Source organism: Eschrichtius robustus, chromosome 10 (genome assembly GCF_028021215.1).
Source record: "Eschrichtius robustus isolate mEscRob2 chromosome 10, mEscRob2.pri, whole genome shotgun sequence".
Taxonomy (NCBI): Eukaryota; Metazoa; Chordata; class Mammalia; order Artiodactyla; family Eschrichtiidae; genus Eschrichtius; species Eschrichtius robustus.
In genome coordinates this window covers 103727523-103751192 of record NC_090833.1, presented here as the reverse complement: position 1 = coordinate 103751192, position 23670 = coordinate 103727523, and the positions used below count along the sequence as shown (strand labels likewise).

At 35.2% G+C, this 23670-nt stretch overlaps 1 protein-coding gene across 3 annotated transcripts in view; it reads right to left on the bottom strand.

Moving 5' to 3' along the window:
• The window catches only part of PPP3CC (protein phosphatase 3 catalytic subunit gamma), an 89214-nt gene that overhangs the window by 33933 nt on the left and 31611 nt on the right, over window positions 1–23670 (bottom strand). For all 3 annotated transcript variants that reach the window (XM_068552410.1, XM_068552411.1, XM_068552412.1), the window contains exons 2-4: window positions 15554–15751; window positions 15094–15218; window positions 4670–4781 (exon numbers count right to left, since the gene is read on the bottom strand). In XM_068552410.1, the coding sequence (XP_068408511.1) occupies window positions 4670–4781; window positions 15094–15218; window positions 15554–15751 (435 nt within the window). The remainder of the gene's footprint in view (window positions 1–4669; window positions 4782–15093; window positions 15219–15553; window positions 15752–23670) is intronic.

Genomic DNA, 23670 nt, shown 5'->3' with positions numbered 1-23670 from the left:
ACACTCATGCAAAGTGGCACACATGCTCTTTCCTTATATAGGAACAAAATTTGAAATTGTACTTGAATTTGTGTGCTTATTCCAAGATTTATTAACATTTCAGATGCAGCATTAGAATGAAACAGGAGTATCTTGGCAGATAAGAGAAAAAGAAAGAAACGTGGTTTAACTAAATTAAAGCATGTGAAAAGCAAAGAAAAACCTGAGATAAGAAATCCTGTGCAAAATGACACACTCAAAATGTTTCCCAAACCTATTGTTCTATCTTCTGAAAACAGTCTGAACCAATTATACTAATCAAAAAAAGAACTCTGAAAAAACGGAGGAAGAATTAGATAGAATGTCACCGAAAAAACATGAATCTTAATTCAGAGGCATCCATACACAGCTTTTTCTTCATTATTTACCTATTGCTAAATATTGAGCATTCCAGGGCCTTTGTTAACTGCTTGATAGGCACTGTTTAATTTTCCCAGGTAAAGAAATAGAGGTGTAATGAGGACCACCCTAATATTTGGCTTAGAAAAACAATGCAAAATATTTCCAATTTTTAAAGTACTTGGTGAAGTGGTTCTCAAATGACAAACAGTAGATACTTTCCAAGCCTCTGGAAGAGGTGTTCTTAACCAGCAGTGTGCTACAGAATTACCTGGGATGCTTTAAAAAGCCTTTTAAATGCTTGGGCCCCAAATGGATAATTTGAAAGTTACCAGTTTAAAAAAATGTTATAACAGTATTACATAGTGGTGATGAAAAGCTAATTCAAGGAGTCCTATGGGAAGATAAAAAATTAAAAGTACTAGTCCTCCTGATCCAGCTCCCCACAGGTAATCACTGGTCCCAAGTACTTCTGCACCTTATATATTTTTAATTTACAAAGGAGATCACACTATACGTGTTCTGCAAATGGCTTCCATCACCTAACAATATATCTGAACAGCTCTCCATATCAGTACATCTAGATCCACCTTGATCTTACAACAGCTGCCTAGCATTCCATTTTTTAGATGTATTATCCCTTATTTAAGCAGTCCTTTATTGACATTTAGATTCTTTTTTTTTTTTGTTATTACAATTAACACTATAATGAACATCCTTATACATCCGTATCTTCTTATCTTTTTGAGTATATAGTGTGGTAGGCAGAATTCTAAAATGACCTGCAATGACCTATACCTTTGTATAATCTGTGCCCCTTTGAGTGGGTGGAACTTGGAAATACATTGAGATTCCCATGATTATGTATCATTATGGCAAAAGGGAGATTCTCCTGGGTGGGCCTGACCTAATCAGGTGAGCCTCTGAAAAGCAGAGGGTTTTCTCCAGCTCGCTGATCACAGAAGAGGAAGGCAGAGAGATGCATTTGGGCTCTAGAAACTGAGGGCAGTCTCTAGCCAACAGCTAGCAGGAAAATAGGGACCTTAATCCTACAGTCAATAAGGACCACCAACAACTAGTGAGCTTGGAAGACACCAAGCTCCAAATGAGAACACAGCCCTTGGGGACACCTTAATTTTGGCCCAGTGAGACCCTGAGCAGCAAATTTAGCCATACTGTGCCTGGACTTCTGACCTGCAGTAACTGTGAGATAACAAATGTGCTGTTTTAAGCAGCTAAATTTGTGGTAATTTGTTATGCAGTATTAAAAAAAAAAAGATACAGGGCTTCCCTGGTGGTGCAGCGGTTAAGAATCCACCTGCCAATGCAGGGGACACGGGTTCGAGCCCAGGAAGATCCCACATGCTGCGGAGCAACTAAGCCCGTGCGCCACAACTGAAGCCTGCACGCCTAGAGCCCGTGCTCCACAACAAGAGAAGCCACTGCAATGAGAAGCCCGTGCACCGCAACGAAGAGTAGCCCCCGCTCTCCGCAACTAGAGAAAGCCTGGGTGCAGCAACAAAGACCCAACACAGCCAAAAATAAATAAAAATAAAGTAAATAATTTTTTTTAAAAAAGATACAATCTGCATGATAAATTCTTAGAAGCCAAACTGCTGGGTCAGAAATTTTTACGAATATTCCAAAATTACTCTTCAAGTACTTTACACCAATCTAAACACTCACCAACAGTAGATCTAATTTTTTTAAACTTCCTGGTTAATTACTGATTTAAAGTGTTTATTTCAATAAGTTCCAAGGCCTGGAATGATCTATATCTTGCCCATTTGTAGCTGACTTTTCTCTCAGAGGGAGTTTTAAGTGTTCACACTCTAAAATTTCTTTCAGTAAGAAAGACCTTTTCTTCCAGGCGTTACTAGGAGGAAGGCTGTCATCACAACTGCTAACTGTAATGTAGGAAGCTACTGGTAACAAGAGTTAATATGAGCATTGGGAACATTCTCAAATTGTTTCTCAAATTGTAAGCAGAGGGATTTTGTGGCAGCTGAATAAACTCTGAGTCTCTGAAAACAAATTTAAAAGTTTTTATCAACTTTGAATATTCTTTTGGTAATAAAACTTCAAATATAATATATTCCTCCAAGATGATAATCTGAAGAGAAATCTGAATAGGACACAAAGTAAAATCCATGATCAAAATATCAATTATATGAACAATACAGGTTTTTTTTTTTTTTTGGCCACACCACATGTCAGGTGGGATCTTAGTTCCCTGACCAGGGATGGAACCCTTGCCCCATCGCAGTGGAAGTGCAGTCTTAACCAGTCGACCGCCAGGGAAGTCCCAAAGCATTTTTATATATTCAGGATTATGGGGGGAAAGAGGTAGACTTTAGAGCTCGACAAGAGATTATTTTAGCTTTCTTATTTTATAAAGAATATACTAACACTTCAGAAATCAAAAAAGGTATAATTGTTTTTTATTTCAGTATTTTCCTTTCACTATAACAATATAAAAATTCCATGTAGTATAAACTGATATATAATTTTTTTGAGTGCTAGAGTATGTACCAAAAGTCTTTAAAATGTTCATGCCCTGACACCTAGTAATTCTTTTCTGAGAGTCTATCCTAAAGATATAAATCACAAAGGATCATTCATTCAACAATTTAATTCAACCAATATTTGTTAAGCATCTACTATGACTTATTAGATAGATAGTGTTCTGGAAGAACAACAGAGAACAAAACACGTCCCTGCTGTCATGCAGCTTAAATTCTGGTGGGAAAGAAAGACAATAAATAAATAAATATATTAAAAAAATATAAATTTTATATATATAGGATATATTAAAAATTCAGGTATTGATAGATACTATGGGGGAAAAAAGCAGGGTATGAGAATAAAGTGATGAGATTTTAATTTAGAAAAAGCAACCAGGGAAGAAAATCTCTGAGGCTATGACACGAATGAAGTAAGGATGTAGGTCTTCTAAGCAGATAGACACCTGGGGAAACGAGATGATAAGTGCAAATGTCCTGAGGCAAGTTCTCCCAAACAAGCCCAATATAGTCACCATCATGCTGCATGTTACTTAGAGCCAATTGTGAGTACCTAGATTCTGGTCAAAGAAATCTGTGAGGTTTTTGTTTTTGTTTTTGCTTTGCCTCACGGCTTGAGGCTTTGCAGGATCTTAGTTGGGCCTCGTGGAAGTGGAAGTGGAAGCACGGCATCCTAACCACTGGACCACCAGGGAATTCCCTGTTTTTGTTTTTTTAAATCAGCTTGTAATGTTTTGAGCTTCAAAAAAATTCTACCTTTAATAATAAATATTTTTCTTAACTATTACAGTATTATTTATAGTTGGAATCAACCTAAGTGTCCTACAGTTGCTACTAAATTGGCCACACACATGATAGTACATTCACAAGATGGAATACTTTTTTTTTTTTTGATGGAATACTTTAAAAACATTAATATTATATTTTAAAGTCATGTTAAAAAATATTTAATAAAATGGAAAAACGTTATTACATAACATGAAAAGAACAATTTATTAAACAGTACATATACTATGAGCCCAATTTTATTGCAAAAATATATACAGTTGGCTTTCCATATCCACAGGTTCTGCATCCATGGATTCAACCAACTGAGGAACTAAAATATTTGGGGGAAAAAAAAAATTCCAGAAAGTTCCAACATGCAAAACTTAAATTTGCAGTGGGCCAGCAACTATTTACATAATATTTACATTGTATTTACAACTATTTACATAGCATTTGTATTAGGTATTATGAATAATCTAGAGATGACTTAAAGTATACAGGAGAATGTATGAAGGTTATATGGAAATACTACACCATTTTAGATAAGAGACTTGAGAATCTGCGGATGTGGGTATCTGTGGGGGTCCTGGAACCAATTCCTGGGACATCAAGGGAGGATTGTATGGATATAGATATATCTGAACTATTTCATGATAGGTTTTTATGTATACAGAAAAGAATAGAAGACTATATACCAAATAGTGAGATAATAGTGATTAATTTTAAGTGGTATAATTGTGGACAATTCATATCTTTGGACTTTTTAACGTTTTCCAAGTATCCTAAATGTATTACTTATAGACCCGGGGGGATACTCAAAAGTTATTTTCAAAACAAGTGTTAAAAAGTGGAATCTAGGTTCTCACCAGAAAACAAAACAAAACAAAACAAAAACAGAACAGGAAGCATTTGAGGTCCATTAGTTTCTTTTCTTTGTGTTTAATTCGCTGGGACTGGCTAAAGAATAACTTTAAAAGTTCTGGAGGAGTGATTATACTTACATTCCTGTTTGAAGGTGAAATATTCTGTAAGATGCCTGCATTCATGATTTCCTCGAAGCAGAAACAATGTTTTGGGATGATTAATCTTTAAACTCCATAAAAACAGTACACACTACAAGACAAACACAAGGATAAAATTTTTATTTTTGACCACAATAGCACATAAAGACAATTTATACAAATTCAAATGACTTGTTATAATGGCGTACCTCATTGACATTCCCAAGTTGAAACATGAAGAATTCCAGCTTTTGAGTGTGTTGTGCTGTTGCCCTAGAATTTGTCTTTTTTGTTGTTTTTGGTTTTGTGGGTTTTTTTTTTTTGGCTGCGCCACATGGCATGTGGGATCTTAGTTCCCGGACCAGGGATTGAACCCGTGCCCCCTGCAGTGGAAGCTCAGAGTCCCAACCACTAGACCTCCAGGGAACTCCCTGCCCTAGAATTTGAAAGAATGTAAGAGAGTAGCCTTCATAGAAATCTCTTCTTAATTTCTGTTCCCATGTTCCATCCAAATATCTAGATCTCTACGATAAAGTCACCCACACACATACCTTAGTCCTAAAACCTGTATTTTATTTAGTGGAGAAACAGTAGAGACATTTCCACTAAAATCAGGAACAAGGCAAGGATATCCACTAATACCACTACTATTCAACACTGTACTAGAGGTATCAGCCAACTGAATTAGACAAATCAGTTAGAGGCTTAAGAATGAGTAAAGAAAAAAAAAAACTATCTCTATTTGCAGATGATATAATAGCATACCTGATAAACTCCAGAAAAATCAATGATACAACTAACTAAACTAATAAAAAATCCAGTAACATGGAAGGATATAAAATTAACATACAAAATCAATAGCCTTCATATACACAAACAATAAGTGGGACACAATGGTAGACAAAACTCCATTTACAATAGCAGCAAAGAAGATTAACTACACAGGAATAAATTTAACAAGAAATGTACAAAACTCATACCAGGAAAAAGTTAAAAAAAACACTCCTGAAAGACACAAAAGTAGACATGAACAAATGGAAAGACATTCCCTGTTTTTGGATAGGATGATTCAGCATTAAAAGATTACAGTTCTTGGGACTTCCCTGGCAGTCCAGTGGTTAAGCCTCTGCGCTCCCACTGGAGGGGGCGAGGGTTCCATCCCTGGTCGGGGAACTAAGATCCCACATGCTGCACAGCGCAGCCAAAAAAAAAGAAAAAAGAAAAGATTACAGTTCTTCCTAGTTTATAAACCCATTACATTTCCAATAAAAATACCATAAGCTATTTTATGGAGTTAGACAAGTTGATAATAAAATTTATATGGCAAAATAAACATGTAAGAACAGCCAGGAAACAGCCAGAAAAACACTGAAAAAGATGGTTAAAACATACTATAAACTTTCTAAATTAAAATAGTGGTCCTGGAACATATGTAGATAAACATACCAGTGGAATAAAATGGGTCAGAAATTAATGCACGTACATATAAAAATTTGAGATATAAGAAAGGTGGCATCCTAAAGCACTGGAGAAATGATGAGCTTCTTAATAAATGTCTCTGGGACAACTGGTGCTATTTCAAAAAAAAAAATTCCATCCATATCTCACATAATGAATAATAACAAATGGATAAGGGATCTAAATATCAAAATGCAACCATACACGTTCTAGAAGAAAACATGTAGGTGAGTTTTCTTTAGCCTTAGTGTAGGGAAAAACTTTAAAACTAATGACTAAAAGTCCAAAGGCAAAAAAAGAAAAGATGGGTAAGTTTGACTACATAAAAATAATTTGCATGGTACAAAACAATTTGGCAAGAGCTGACAAAACCACATATACATTTAACTTTTGACCACATCTAGGAGCCTACCCTGAAGATACACTTCCAACAATAAGAAAATACATACACACAGGTTGCAGTGTTGTTTGTAACAGCAAAATATTTGAAACAACCTAAATGACCATACAAAGGAGAGAGGCTGAGCAAATTATGATACATCCACACAATGAAGTACTATGAAGCTATGAAAAAACACGTGAGAAAGATCTCTCTATAAACTGATATGGGGCAATTTCTAGGATACACTGTTAAGAAAAAAGCAAAATGAAAGAGTATCTACAGTATGCTACTGTTTATGTAATAAAGAAGGGGTATAAGAAAAACATATATTAGCTGCTCATTTGTGCATAAGAAATAAGGGAAGGATAAATCATAAACTAAAGAGACTGGTTACCTAGAGCAGGCACAGAGGAAATGGGTGGAAAGAAGTGGGGACTGGGAACAGGTTAGGAGGGATGAGGCCGGAGTGACACTTCTCAAAGCATACCTCTTTGGATAGGTTTGACCTCTAGAACCACAGTAATTAAAATTATTTGGGTATTAAAATTACTCAAAATTAGTATTTAAATCAACCAGTATGTGATAGAAACCCCAAATATAATATGAACAGTAACAAATGAGCCTAACTGTATTATAAATGGATAACAAAGTAACAAAGAAAGGGACGGGATGGGGGAGAACTAACCCAAGTTATATATGTATATAATATATAATATATATATATACACACACTATATATAACCAAGATACATACATATATACATATATATATATATATATATAGTGTATGCGTGTGTGTGTGTGTATATGTATATATATATATATACATATACACACACACACACGCATACATATATATCTCCTAGCTCCTGCTGAGAGGGCCTAGGACCTCAAAATCACTATGTGTATTGATTTGGGGATTACAAATAAATTTTAGTAGGGAGGCATATATACAAATACAGAATCCGTGAATAATGAAAATCAATCATATAGTCTAATCATGAAATATACATATCTCATTCATATACAGCTTCAAAACATAAGCAAAAATTGACAGGACTATTGTGAGAAACAGATAAATCAATAACTGTAGCTGGAGATTTTGACGCAAACCCAAAAGTAAATCATAGTTCAAGCAAACAAAAATAATCCAACTTATAGAGAACAAGTGAACAAGTACAGAATGCATTATTTTCAAGTATATATGGGATAGTCACAAAAATCTACTGGGTACCACAATAAATTCCAAAGGGAGTCTCAATAAATTCCAAAGAATGAATATTATTCAGATTATGTTCTCTAATTAAATTACACTAATTAGAATCAGTAACAAAATACTAACTCTAAAAAAATCCCACATGACTGGAAACAAAAAACATACTGCTTCATTGTCTTAGGGTTTAAAGATAATTCTTTAAAAAATGCTGAATGATAATAAAAAAAATACATGTCAAAATCTGTGGGACCCAGATAAAGCAGCACTTAAAGGGCAATGTACATTAATGAGTACATTTATTTTTTAAAACAGATATGCAAATATGTTTGTATATGCTTAACCTATCTCTGAAATGTCATACAAGAAACTCTTAACAGGGATTGTATGGGTGGAATGGCTAATATATGAGAAGATGCTCAGTGTCATTAGTAATTAAAGAAATATTAATTGAAATGACAATAAGATACTACTTTATCATTTTGGTAAATATTAGAAAATGAGATAAAACCAAATTCTGGAAGAGGGACATGAGGAAATATGAACTCTTAGGTGCTACTGGTAGGAGTATAGACTGGTACAGCTGTTCTGAAGAGTGATCTACAATAATCAGTTCAAGTATTATATGAAGGTAGGTACCCTTTTCCCTAGCAATCCCACTCTTGTTCATAAACCATAGAGAAACTAAAACATGGGACCATAAGTGAATTTATATAAGGGTGTGCCTCACAGCAGTGTTCATGATAGAAAGAAACTGGAGGCAACCTAGTGTCCACCACTGAGAACAGAGAACTAAAATGTCATAGATGTATACTATGGGATACTATGGAGCAGACAGAAACCCAGATAGATCTTAAAAACATACTGATATGTAAAAACCAAAATCAACAGAAAGAGAGCTACAGCAGTGATTCTCAGGGTGGTCACATTCATCTCAAAGTGTGGTACATCAGCATCACACAGGAACTTGTTAGAATATACATTCTCAGGGTCTAACCCAGACCTAAAGAATCAGAAATTCTGGGGTGGGGTCCAGCAATCTGTTTTTTTTTTTTTTTTTTTAATTCCTTTATTTTTATTTATTTATTTATTTATTTATTTATTTATTTATTTTGGCTGTGTTGGGTCTTCGTATCTGTGCGAGGGCTTTCTCTAGTTGCGGCAAGTGGGGGCCACTCATCATCGCGGTGCGTGGGCCTCTCACTATCGCGGCCTCTCTTGTTGCGGAGCACAAGCTCCAGAAGCGCAGGCTCAGTAGTTGTGGCTCACGGGCCCAGTTGCTCTGCGGCATGTGGGATCTTCCCAGATCAGGGCTCGAACCCGTGTCCCCTGCATTGGCAGGCGGATTCTCAACCACTGCGCCACCAGGGAAGCCCCAGCAATCTGTTTTTGAACAAGCCCTGCAGGTAATTATGATGCATGCTAAAGTTTGAGAACGACTGAATAGCACCATAACATTTATGTAAAATTAAAATACTTTTCCCACAAAAATGTTATATATTAAAAAATTAATAATAATATATGTATTCTGAGGCATATACTAAATACAATAGAAACATGTATAGTTGGGAGAGGGAGTAAGGAAAATAGAGGTCACAGATAAGAAAAACAAAACAAAATAATAGAGGGACTTAGAGAAGGCTAGTAATAAATGTGCCATGACCTTAAGAGCTTAATTCAACCAAGATTTCCCACCTTTTTGAAAGGAAAGACTTCAAAATCCTGAATCCAAATGCTTCTCAAAATGCCTACTCTAAGTCACCAACATCTCCTGCCTATGCTTACTGGATGAGATTACTAACTAGTCTTTCTGGGCTCCCATAGTCAGTCCACCACGTAACAGCCAGAGTAATTGTTTTAAAACATAAATGTGAATATATCACTGCCATGCTTAACAAACAAATAAACAAACAAAAAAGCTCTAATGGCTTCCCACTGCATTCAGAATAAAACCCAAACTCTACCATGGTTTGCAAGGCCTGACATCACGTAAACCCTGCCTATGTCTCTGATACACTGTCTACATTTTCCCCTTACTCATTCTGTCTAGCCATGCTGACCTTGTTTCTATTCCTGGGCTGCCTTAGGCTTGCTCCTTCCTCAGAGCTTTTACACTTGATATGCCCTTTGCCTGGAATGTACTCACCCCGCCCCCCATCTACGCATGGCTCATTCCCTCAGGTCATTCAAGTTTTTGTTTAAATATTACCTCTTCAGATAGGACTTCCCTGATCTCCAACTAAATTAGCTACTCCTGTCCCCCTTTTGTCCCTTCCCCTGATTTGATTTTCATAGACACTAAGCAAATATAAGATGCCATCTCTCTCACTAGAAAACACAATAGGGACTTCCCTGGTGTCGCAGTGGTTAAGACTCCGTGCTCCCAATGCAGGGGGCCCGAGTTCCATCCCTGGTCAGGAACTAGATCCCACATGCATGCCACAACTAAGAAGCCTGACTGCCGCAACTAAGGAGCCCACCTGCCACAACTAACACCCAGCACAACCAAATAAATAAATAAATAAATAAATATTTTTTTTAAAAAAACAGAACAATAAAGGACTTGGCTTTGCTTGTTTATCTCCACATCCCCAGAATTTAACAATGTCTCTCAACTTAGGTACTATTAACAAGCATAATTCTTTGTTGCAGGATGTTCTGTATTCCTGAACCCTGCTCGTTAAATGCCAGTAGAACTTCTCAATTATTGTGACAAACCATTCATATGTCATTGTACATAATTATGAGTACACCTGCAGTATAGTTTCTCAAAAATGAAATTGTTGGATCAAAATAATGTACATTTTGAGACAGACCGTGCAAAATAAACATTATAAAATGTAAATATATAGACACATACAAATATAATTGGATGGCTTTTTCCTTTTTTGTGTTGACTTTCGTTTTCAACATATCAAATTTCACAAAATATTCCAAGGAAAAATTACATTAAATTCATATATAAACATAGAAAGCACTTTCTCTTTTCCTACTTACCTTTCCCAACCAAGAACATGATATATCTTTTGAATTATTTGGTCTTTATCTCTGCCTCCTGAAATGACCAACTAAACTTTTTGAAGTAATGAGCTATAATGCTCATCCACACTACAATGTAATTTGGTTGATATACTTCTCAGCCTCTAATCTCAAGTTTTATTTCCTCGTATTATACATCAGGATGCAACTGTACAATTATCTTGTACACATCAATTAAAGGTCATGATTATCAGAAGATCTGTTCGATACTCAATTACCTTTTGTATTTCTATGTGAACAGAATTTTTACTCCACCTCAAGAATCATTTCTATATGTCAACAATTGTTCATTAGTTGTCCATCTGATAACATTTACATCACCTAAACATCTGATAACATTTTCTCTTTGGTGGCTCCTGTGCATTTAGTACAACACATCCTATGCTGAAAATGTTCCCTTTAATCCTTTCTCTTATTACAAAATCAATGAAAGGAAACTAAAATTTAGCTTCCCCTACCACAGAGGAAGTACTTTATAATGGGTGCAAATGAAGAAGGAATATCAAAAGGCTCAGACAAAAGTGAAACTTTACTATTCTGTTTTATCAGCCACATTTGGACCAGTCCCTGGTGTACTACCAAAGCCCACGTTGCTTCAGGAAAGATCAATGCTTGCTCTGGGCATGGAAAAAAAAAAAATCATCATGCCTTGATTCTCTCATACAGGCTCAAGGAAAGAGAAATTATTAAGTATGGAAGAGAAAATAAAGTTCTGTGAAAACGATTTGGCAATACACATCAAAAGTCTTAAAAATGCTCACACTCTTAAAAATGCTCATTCTATTATAAGAATCCAATCTAAGGAAATATCAGAAATGCTATTAAAGATGTATTCAAAAAGATGTTAATTGCGGCAATATGCAGAATGGAAACAACTGGAAAACAACCTTGTACCACTTACAGTACAAGTGATACAATCTCCAATTAACTGCTGCTTAAGCCATAAAGACATTTAAACATCTCAGAAAACAAGCAGTCTGGGGGTAAGATGTCTAGGTTTAGTGTACCAGCTCAACATCTTCACCAAGAAATCATGCCCTCTCTCCCTCTTTGATCTGCTATTCACAGCAGGTCTGCTTTTCATTCTTAGTTATAGCACCTCCTCATGGTCACAAAATGGCTGCTACAGTACACACACCCACATTTGACATGACATAGTGGAATGGGGGTCCAAAAGCTTTCACCTTGCAAGAGTCTTTTCATCTGGAAAGAAAAAATTTCAAAACAACACACACAAACAACAATGACAACACAACGTGCAGAAGTCCCTTTATATATTACTGGGCAAAAGAGGATCTCATGTTTATCCTGGATTACTCACTGGTAACAGGGAATGGATTGCCATGACTAGTTCAAACCAACCAGAATTCATTCCCTTGGGCTGGGATAAGGGCCTTCCCTCACTGAAATTAAAAGTTCTCCTTGAGAACTTTTAAATAGGTTCAGTCTGCAATGTTACAGTCTGCAAGTATGATCTCCACCCACCCCAGGTACCTATTTAGTTCTCCCTGACAACCCCCAATCCCATTTATCTGAACAAAACAGGGATTTGATAGTAAGGAAGAAGGAGAAAAAAGGTAGGCAAATAAGCAGTACCTGCTACAAACCAAATTATCCAAAGAGAAATGGTGAAATAAATTACAGTATTTATACCATTAATCATGCTTTTGGAGAAATTTTAATGATATTGAAAAGTGCTCTCCGTACAATGATGGTGGGGTGGGGGAAAGACTACAAAAGAGAATGCACACAACGATCTCAACTTTCTTTAAAAAATATACACATGTAAAAGAAGAAAAAGACTGAGGAAATATAACAAAATGTTAACAGTAATTTCATTATAATTCATTTACAACTTCATTTATAAGAATTTTTGTTTTCTTAGATTCTGCATTTCCCAATTTTTCTACAAAAAAATGACTATTTATAACAAAAAATTATAATAGGGACCCCATTACCTTATTTTCATCTGTTTGACAAAAACATCACACTCATGCTTATCAAGGACATTGATAAAAATTTATTGTTCAAGTATATACTTGTATCATGTTAGACTAAGTTGTAGCTTACAGAAATCTATAATCTTAGTGGTCTGTAAGTGGCTTCCAACTAACACGAGATATATCCTACAGTTCAGTTTTAAAACTGGTATAATACAGCACTGTCAATTTAAAGTTTTGATTCATTTATCGCTTAAGCTGTTCCACAAAAACGCTTTGTTAGCCAAACATCAAATAACAGGATAAAGCCAAATACAAACTATGATTTATTAACATTCATTCAGTCAACAAATATTGAGTGCCTACTATGTGTCAGGCACTGTGCTCAGTCCTAATATGAAGAATATTGCTAATAATTAAATAAGTACTTTCGGGGACTTCCCTGGTGGTCCAGTGGGTAAGACTCCATGCTCCCAAGGCAGGGGGCCGGGGTTCGACCCCTGGTTGGGGAACTAGATCCCGCATGCGTGCCGCAACTAAGAGTTCACATGCTACAACTGAGAAGCCCACATGCTGCAACTAAGAAGTCTGCATGCCACAACTAAAAGATCCCGCATGTTGCAACAAAGACCTGGCGCAGCCAAAATAGATAAATAAATATTAAAATAAATAAATAAATAAGTATTTTCATATCGTACTGAACGATCTATTCATAAGTATATCTTTTCTATTAGACTGTCAGCTCCCATAGAGACCATGAATCCTACTCATTATTTGATGCTCAGAGCCTGCCATAAAGCTGGCACTCAGGAAACATTTGTTGATGAGTGACAGAAAAAATACGTTAACACAAAATATTCTGAATATGGCATATGTGTACAAAAATCATTGTGGGTTTTTTTGTGTGTGTGTGTATTGTGAATATATTGATGCATTGAAACTATTTTTAAAGTATGTGAGTTAGTAATCAGAGGATGATTTGGCACAATATTTATCCTTTTAAAAAGTTATTTCATTAAATAAAATTAATTAAAAATTCAGTAAGTTCTGTATTCTTTTCTTCAGCCTCTAAAACTTCCTCATGCTACTAAACACACAAAGAACTAAGCATTCAATGTGTCTTTCAAACACCCATACTTTTGACATACTGTCTATTAAAATAGGATGTGGATAGGAATATGGGAAGCTTTTAATGTTACAGTCTGCAAGTATGATCTCCACCCATCCCAGGTACCTATTTAGAGATCTTGGGAATTTACTGAGCAGCAGGGAGAATGTGCTTATTTCCTTAGCTCCTATCATTAACTTTCGTCCTCACAGATGACACTAAATGAATTTGAGACACTGCCAAGATAACACTGAACTTTTCTGATTCATGAATTTAGACTGTCTATCTAACTAAAGAGTAAGATATATTTCTCTTGTCGTTTATTTTTCTGGCAGCTTTAGTACCACAGCTGCTTTTTGGTTGAGTACCAGGTGAGATAGTTGACTTGTATTTAGGAGTGATGCTGCATGAACAATAAACCTTTAACCACCAGAAACACACATAGTACAGTGAGGGTCCCACACTATGAGGGACAGGCAGAACTAAAGACTGCAAGAACAGCAAGCAGACTCAATTTCTCATCTCATGCTTATTCTGGGGATATTATAAATTCGATTACCTGCACTATTTCAAAAGTTACTTCTCTTTTATTTGCCAAGCACGTACAGCTGAATCAACGGACATTAAATATGAATGTACTGTGGTTCCACTGTACTCAAGTCATTCCGTTAGGTTTTGAAATAGTTTTATCTTTTGTACATAAAAGCTTATACTTTGTTTTAAATCTAACCATCTTCCTGTCATCATACAATTTTCAAAATATATAAATTGTGAGTTTTCATTAACTTCATTAACTGTAATCATTTTTTCCTTCAATGAACATGTACTTCTTATGTGCAACGGTATCATAAATTATTCCTACAAGAGGCTAAGTGCCTGATTATTCAGCATTGGCAGTTAATCTAAGCATTCAATGTAGCTCAGCAGCTTATAGTTTTATAATTAAGGTGAGCTAACCCAAACCCCACTTAGGGTGAATAGCAATTTATGTCATTTGTATACAGCCTGTACACTATCTACAAAGAGGAAAGGTTGGTAAACACTTAAGTTATTTGCAAAGCAGGGTTAACATAGCCTTCTATATGTCAGATTTTTACTGGCTAATAAAAGGAATAGTTCTTTTTATATCAATTAAAACGAATCTCTATCACTTTAATTATTGAAAGTAACAAAGTTTATAAACTCTGCCAGTGTTCTCATTTTAATTTCTTCTACTGAAGAATGGAAAGAAATTTTTTTAGAAAGATAATATGATAGTTCCAACACATCCAGTTTAATATTTACCTCTATACTGAAATAGCCTCTGTCCACATAGTCACCCAGAAAGAGGTAGCGTGTATTACTAGGTGATCCTCCAACTTCAAACAACTTCATCAGGTCAAAAAATTGTCCATGAATGTCACCACATACTAGGAAAAAAAACAGACCTAGGGTGAGGTGAAAAATTATGTCTTAGAAGAGAAAGGGCATTACACCAATAGGACCACAGTTTAACTTTTAACTTAAATCAGTCTACTTTTGGCTGGACTGCTCGATAATTGCAGGCAATCTATCACTACAAAATAGTCCTACTGGAAATATTAGACATTTTAAATTGTATTTCTTCAATGAATAACAAACATACTAAATAATCCTAAGACTGCTCACAATTCCTAGAATAATTATCACACATTTTAGTTGGTTATTTGTAATCACTTCTCAAATTAGCTCAAATCTAAGTACCACCATGCGAATACTCTCATACCTGTGATTGGAGCATCTACTTCTATCATAGTCTTCTCTTGTCTCAGGATGGCAGCCCCATCATTGATTATCTTTAAGGCTACTTCCTCTTCCAGTCGCCCTTCCTTCACCAAATGGTTTTTCAAAACATCAATTTTAGGTTTCCCATTCTCAAATACTTCCTTCAAAGTAAGCCGCTGTGTTGGAGGAAAGGGGACAGCTAGGAAGAGAGAAAAAAAAATTTTAAACAGTTAAAGGTATAGAGAAAAACCATAAACACATTACTTTTATGTAACAAATTACACTTAATGCATCACCACGATTTCACATCCACAGCACCAGAACTACATGGGAAAAAAAATCGAAGATACTATATATTATAGATGATCGATTCTAATTTTTTAAAAGGCCACAGTTAAAGTCAAAGTCATTTAAAAGATATATGTGTGTGTGCGTGTATAAATTATGTTATACATATAAAGATGAAAGACTTGAAGTTGATTCAGTAGATAAGCTAAAAGTGAGACAAGGGACTAGATGACATAAGTATCTTTTATCTACGGAAAAGGTGTTAAAAATGGAACTATGGTTTAAAAAAATGAAGGAAAAGAAATCACAACACTAAAAGGGCATTTATTTCTTCCAAAGAACAGACTTAATGAAACCATGTCTTGGAAGTTTGACTTCAGTTCCTGATCAAGGGAATCATAGATGTTTTTTATGTATGTACGTATGTATTATTAAAAGGTAGTTGCTTAAAATATTACTGATAACAAGAACACAACTAACAGGATGGAGCTCTTCCACAGAATTACTTGCTATAGTAACAGAGCATAAACTTGAGAAAAATAGGTATGGGAGGTCCACCTGTGTTTTCTAATCTCGAAATGCTAACAACTAACTTCAGTCTACACTGGATATAAAGTTTATATACAACATCATGGTAAATTAGCAACTTGAAGAGAAAAAAATTTTTGACATTTTAAAATTGGCTATCACCTCTTCTTTTACTTATCTTATAATGTAGTCTATTTTAGATTCCCTGTGACCTAATAGCCACAAGTCTATAAACCATAAGTTTTAAAGGAGGGATTCATTTCAATTTGTGGTTACTGTCTGGTGATTCCACTTCTAGCTTTATGGAAGTATTATTAAGAACCAAGTTGAAATCTACAGGCACTTAAACAATTTTAGAGTTGATCTAGCCATTCCATTTTGTTTTTTTTACAAGTAAAGAAAGTCCTATGATAAGTTTTGTAACGTTCTTAGCTATAATTTGACTCATTTTGACTATTCAAAGCCCATTGAAAATATCATAGTAGCTATCCAACCAGCAAATATTATCCTGAGATAGGGGACCATATACATCCCAGTTTACTCAGGACAGTCCTAGATTTCAGCTGCTCTCCTAGTATAATTGTTAATAGCATCCCCTTTCCCTCTTAAAACTGTCTCAATTTAAAGGACAAATTAGTCTTAATTTGTGTAATTCATATGGAATATCAATATACTATTTTAGTAGGATAATCTAAATCTAAAATAAGACAAAAATAAAATATTATGATGAGTCTTTTATTCATTCATCTGGTGAGTCTATAAGACAGGGTGAAGGTTAGTCCTGAACAAGTTTACTTAAATTTTTACTCAATTGTTTTTAATTGCCCACTTTGTAAATCAAAGAAATTGGTCAAAAAACTAAAAACAAGATGAAATAATACAAAATCAAATATGTTGGAAATGACAATAATGTATCATAACAGACGTAGTATGAGAGACATGAGATCCACAGATATTATTTGACTTCTACCAGTAGTATTATTACTTACTAATAAAAATCATTTTCTTCCTATCTCATTTGTAATCAGAGAACAGTTTACAAAACAGGAAACCCGTTTTTCTTATATATCATAAAAGTTATGTAAGTAGAGGTGACAACAACCTAAAGAGCTCCTGAGGAAGAAATTTAGAAAGATATTTTTTCTTTCTCTCAAATTCTTCAGTTGTAATTTATTTAAAACAAGTAAACAAGTCAGTTAAATGAAAGTAAGGATGAAATGGATCAAGGGGATTATGCCTAGCTAAGAGAAATGGGACACAGCTGAGCCAGGAACACTAAGAGGAATTAAGATTGGCTTGGGACAACATGCATAAAAGAAAGTTCCAGGAGAGTCCTAAGTTTTTAGGTAAGGGTTATTATTTTTTTTTTGAATTTTTGAATTTTATTTTATTTATTTTTTTATACAGCAGGTTCTTATTAGTCATCAATTTTATACACATCACTGTATACATGTCAATCTCAAAGGCCCAATTCAGCACACTACCATCCCCACCCCACCACGGCTTTCCCCCCTTGGTGTCCATACATTTGTTCTCTACATCTGTGTCTCAACTTCTGCCCTGCAAACTGGTTCATCTGTCCCATTTTTCTAGGTTCCACATACATGCATTAATATACGATATTTGTTTTTCTCTTTCTGACTTACTTCACTCTGTATGACAGTCTCTAGATCCATCCACGTCTCAACAAATGACTCAATTTCATTCCTTTTCATGGCTGAGTAATAGTCCATTGTATGTATGTACCACAACTTCTTTTTTTTTGTTTGTTTTTTTTTTGTTTTTTTTCACACACACACACTGTATTTTATTTTTACAAGAGATAAGTAGACTGACACCAAGCATTGTACATGGATGACCACAACAAAAGCAACAATGATTGCAATTACCAAACATGAAACACACTCATACTATGTCATAATATTGACATTCAGTCCAGTAATCCTCCACTGTAACAGCTCCTTTACTTTGCAGTGAAAATTGATTTGTATATTCTTTGCCTCTGAGTCCTTGTCGGATTTTTTTTTTAAATTCAGACAGAAAGTCACAAAAATTATACTCATCCTCATCAGTTCACTCAGTCCCATGTAATTAATTTTTTTTTTCATCTTGATCTTTTGTTAGCACTTTTATGAGTTCATCAGTTTTTCATTAGAGTTCTGAAAATTCAGTTCTGCTTATTCATTCAGTTCAGCAGTACAGTCAGTTACCAGAAACCTGTACTTGTCAGAGTCTTTTCCATGAATTTCTTAAAGATGAAACCCTTTTATAGGAACATATTTGCAAAAGCATCAGAGTACACACAGAACTGTCTGTAAATGACAAAAGACTTAAAAGTGACCACAGTTAAAAATTTGATGAAAGTTCATAATAATGCAGTTGACAAGAAAATTAGTTATTTCTGAGATATACATTTTAAGGTAATAACTAGGATTATGACTTATAACATTATACCAGAACATATAAGATTTTTAGAAATTTCATGTAATGTCTGAAACATTTATATTAACATATTTCCATACAAATAACCCAATGAAAGTTTAGTATTAGTTGTTTTGTTTGTTTGTTTTTTTATATTGCAGGTTCTTATTAGGCATCAATTTTATACACATCAGTGTATACATGTCAATCCCAATCGCCCAATTCAGCACAACACCATCCCCACCCCACCGCAGTTTTCCCCCCTTGGTGTCTATTTGTCCGTTCTCTACATCTGTGTCTCAACCTCTGCCCTGCAAACTGGCTCATCTGTACCATTTTTCTAGGTTCCACATACATGCGTTAATATACGATATTTGTTTTTCTCTTTCTGACTTACTTCACTCTGTATGACAGTCTCTAGATCCATCCACGTCTCAACAAATGACTCAATTTCGTTCCTTTTTATGGCTGAGTAATATTCCATTGTATATATGTACCACATCTTCTTTATCCATTCGTCTGTTGATGGGCATTTAGGTTGCTTCCATGACCTGGCTATTGTAAATAGTGCTGCAATGAACATTCGGGTGCATGTGTCTTTTTGAATTACGGTTTTCTCTGGGTATATGCCCAGTAGTGGGATTGCTGGGTCATATGGTAATTCTATTTTTAGTTTTTTAAGGAACCTCCATATTGTTCTCCATAGTGGCTGTATCAATTTACATTCCCACCAACAGTGCAAGAGGGTTCCCTTTTCTCCACACCCTCTCCAGCATTTGTTGTTTGTAGATTTTCTGATGATGCCCATTCTAACTGGTGTGAGGTGATACCTCATTGTAGTTTTGATTTGCATTTCTCTAATAATTAGTGATGTTGAGCATCTTTTCATGTGCTTCGTGGCCATCTGTATGTCTTCTTTGGAGAAATGTCTATTTAGGTCTTCTGCCCATTTTTGGATTGGGGTGTTTGTTTCTTTAATATTGAGCTGCATGAGATGTTTATATACTTTGGAGATTAATCCTTTGTCCATTGATTCATTTGCAAATATTTTCTCCCATTCTGAGGGTTGTCTTTTCGTCTTGTTTATGGTTTCCTTTGCTGTGCAAAAGCTTTGAAGTTTCATTAGGTCCCATTTGTTTATTTTTGTTTTTATTTCCGTTTCTCTAGGAGGTGGATCAAAAAAGATCTTGCTGTGATTTATGTCAAAGAGTGTTCTTCCTATGTTTTCCTCTAAGAGTTTTATAGTGTCCGGTCTTACATTTAGGTCTCAAATCCATTTTGAGTTTATTTTTGTGTATGGTGTTAGGGAGTGTTCTAATTTCATTCTTTTACATGTAGCTGTCCAGTTTTCCCAGCACCACTTATTGAAGAGACTGTCTTTTCTCCATTGTATATCTTTGCCTCCTTTGTCATAGATTAGTTGACCATAGGTGCGTGGGTTTATCTCTGGGCTTTCTATCTTGTTCCATTGATCTATGTTTCTGGTTTTGTGCCAGTACCATATGGTCTTGATTACTGTAGCTTTGTAGTATAGTCTGAAGTCAGGGAGTCTGATTCCTCCAGCTCTGTTTTTTTCCCTCAAGACTGCTTTGGCTATTCGGGGTCTTTTGTGCCTCCATACAAATTTTAAGATTTTTTGTTCTAGTTCTGTAAAAAATGCCATTGGTAATTTGATAGGGATTGCATTGAATCTGTAGATTGCTTTGGGTAGTATAGTCATTTTTACAATATTGATTCTTCCAATCCAAGAACATGGTATATCTCTCCATCTGTTGGTATCATCTTTAATTTCTTTCATCATTGTCTCATGGTTTTCTGCATACAGGTCTTTTGTCTCCCTAGGTAGGTTTATTCCGAGGTATTTTATTCTTTTTGTTGCAATGGTAAATGGGAGTGTTTCCTTAATTTCTCTTTCAGATTTTTCATCACTAGTGTATAGGAATGCAAGAGATTTCTGTGCATTAATTGTGTATCCTGCAACTTTACCAAATTCATTGATTAGCTCTAGTAGTCTTCTGGTGGCATTTTTAGGATTCTCTATATATAGCATCATGACATCTGCAAACAGTGACAGTTTTGCTTCTTTTCCAATTTGTATTCCTCTTATTTCTTTTTCTTCTCTGATTGCCGTGGCTAGGACTTCCAAAACTATGTTGAATAATAGTGGTGACAGTGGACATCCTTGTCTTGTTCCTGATCTTAGAGGAAATGCTTTCAGTTTTTCACCATTGAGAATGATGTTTGCTGTGGGTTTGTCGTACATGGCCTTTATTATGTTGAGGTAGGTTCCCTCTACGCCCACTTTCTGGAGAGTTTTTATCATAAATGGTAAGGGTTATTTTAAAAATCAATATCCTTCAAATCAGAAAAAAAGAATCTTCAACTTTAAAGGAGTGGGTCTTACCTCCCTCCAAGTTACCCCTAGCTATGTTTAGAGCCCTGAATTCCATTTCCCTTCTTGTACTGGACAGTTCTATACATACGATAGTTGAGATTGATTCACAGAAGACTGGGAAGAGCCACAATCCAGAGAAGACTAAAGGAAATCGAGGTAAGTTTGCTAATGAAAGGAAACAGTAGAAACTTTCCAAGTAAACTTTAAACCTCTGTTTAAAAAAATATGCCCCAGACACAGAGTGACCATATGTCTGAGTATCCTAGTTTATTTATTTTGTCCTGATGTAATTATTAATAATGCTTCCTTTTACTCTCAAGTATCCTGATTTAAACAACCTATCCAGGAACAAAATTAATCAGAATCAACTGATCAGAGGCATTTGTTTAGAACATAGATTCTTAGGTCTCATACGTGTGGAATCAGGATCTTTGGAGATCTACACAGGCATCTGCATGGTTAACAGGTACCCCAGGCAATTCTCATGCCCACTAATCTCAGATAATCAGCACCTGCATTCCCAGTCATCACATAGTCATAGTTTACTGGTCTTCATGTCCCTTGCCCCAGCCCCTATGTGGCCACATGAATACATGGAGTTCAGAATTTCTGAGTGAAAAACAGAGGATCTAGAGTAGTGCTTTGTAAACTGTCTGTTGGAAATGCCCCCACCCCAGCACCAACAAGTGGAAAACTATACTTTGTAAAATGCAATAAAAACAAATTACTAGAAAAATGATCACATGCATAGATGTTGTGCCAATGTCAAGCTGCTATAAAAGTTTTTAAATGCTCACTCTCTGTATTTACTGCAGTTAGTAACAATTCGTGGACAGACATTGGTCCACGGACCACACTTCTGCGTAACACGGGTTTGGATAAATGTGGATTTGGGGGAACAAGAATAAGACTAGAATCAAAACTTGAACACTATGTATATACATGTCTCTAAGCCCAAGTTTGGAGATTTTATTATGTCTAATGTATACAAAAGATGATGTTCAACTGGCTTCACTACTCACTTCACAGTGGATGATAATCTTTTTCTAAACCCAAATCTCTGACAAGTTCATTTCAAACTGCCTTTAATGGCACACAGGATTTCACTAATAAGAAATACAGCTTAAACACTTGGACTCTGAAGTTGTAGCTTCTAACATCTTACCCATGCTTTAAACTATGAAGTATTTGAACTGTAACACAGAGGTTCAGTTCTTGCATCCTTTCAAATTATAAATAAACCACTCACCACCACACACGGAAGTTTCCCTTCGTTTCTGTGGCTGTGTGTTGCCTCTTTAAATATTCCATTTATAAAGCTGTCATCCTTCCAAAATCATGTCTTAGCACAATTTTTCAAATTTCAAAGAAAAGGTACTCAGGTGATTACAAGGCTAATAAGCAATTCCAGACATTTTATTTGTTCAAAAAATTAAATAGGCATTTTTAAATAAAAGAATCAAAATGTCAGTAGTGTCAATGTTCAAGTTACTGCTTTATTGGTTTCTTCATATTGTCACTTGGGGTTCCTGGTTTCTTCATTTTTAATATAGGCATGTTATTTTATAAACTACAATCATTACCAACAAGAAAGTAGGGTTAACAGAGGGATTAAAGAGTCTCAAAACACGAGCATAGAGTTAAAAATATTTTTGGCTATGAATCAAAAGGCCATTTATCCAGAAATGTGATAATTTAGGGGTTATAAAACTACAGTACTTTTTTTTAAGAGTAGAGGAGGTTCTTGTTACTCAAAGATGATTGATTGGTGCTAGAAAAGGCCACTTAAAGTGTATCCACATTAAAAAAAAAAAAAAACAACAGTCATTCTAACAGGTCTGAGGTGATATCTTGCTATGATTTTAATTTGCATTTCTCTGATGATTAGTGATGTTGAGCACCTTTTCATGTACCTGTTGGCCATCTGCAGTGTCTTCTTTGGGAAAATGTCTATTCAGTTCCTCTTTCCATTTTTAAATTGGATTGTTTGGGTTTTTTGCTATTGAGTTGTATGAGTTTATTATATACTTTGGATATTAACCTCTTATCGGACATATGATTTATAAATACTTTCTCCCATTCTGTAGGCTGCCTTTTCACTTGGTTGATGGTTTCTTTTTCTCTGCAGAAGTTTTTTAGTTTGATGTAGTCCCACTTATTTTTGCTTTTGTTGCTTGTGCTTTTGATGTCATACCCCCAAAATTGTCACCAAGACCAATGTCAAACAGCCTTTTCCCTATGTTTCCTTCTAGGAGTTTTACAGTTTCAGGTCTTATGTTTAAGTCTTTAATCCATTTTGAGTTAATTTTTGTGAGTGGTCTAATTTCATTCTTCTGCACTGTAGTTATACAGTTTTCCCAACACCATTTATTGAAGAGATTATCCTTTCCCCCATTGAGTATTCTTGGCTCCCTTGTCAAATATTAGTTGACTGTATATGTGAAGGTTTATTTCTGAGCTCTTGATTCTGTTCCACTGGCCTGTGG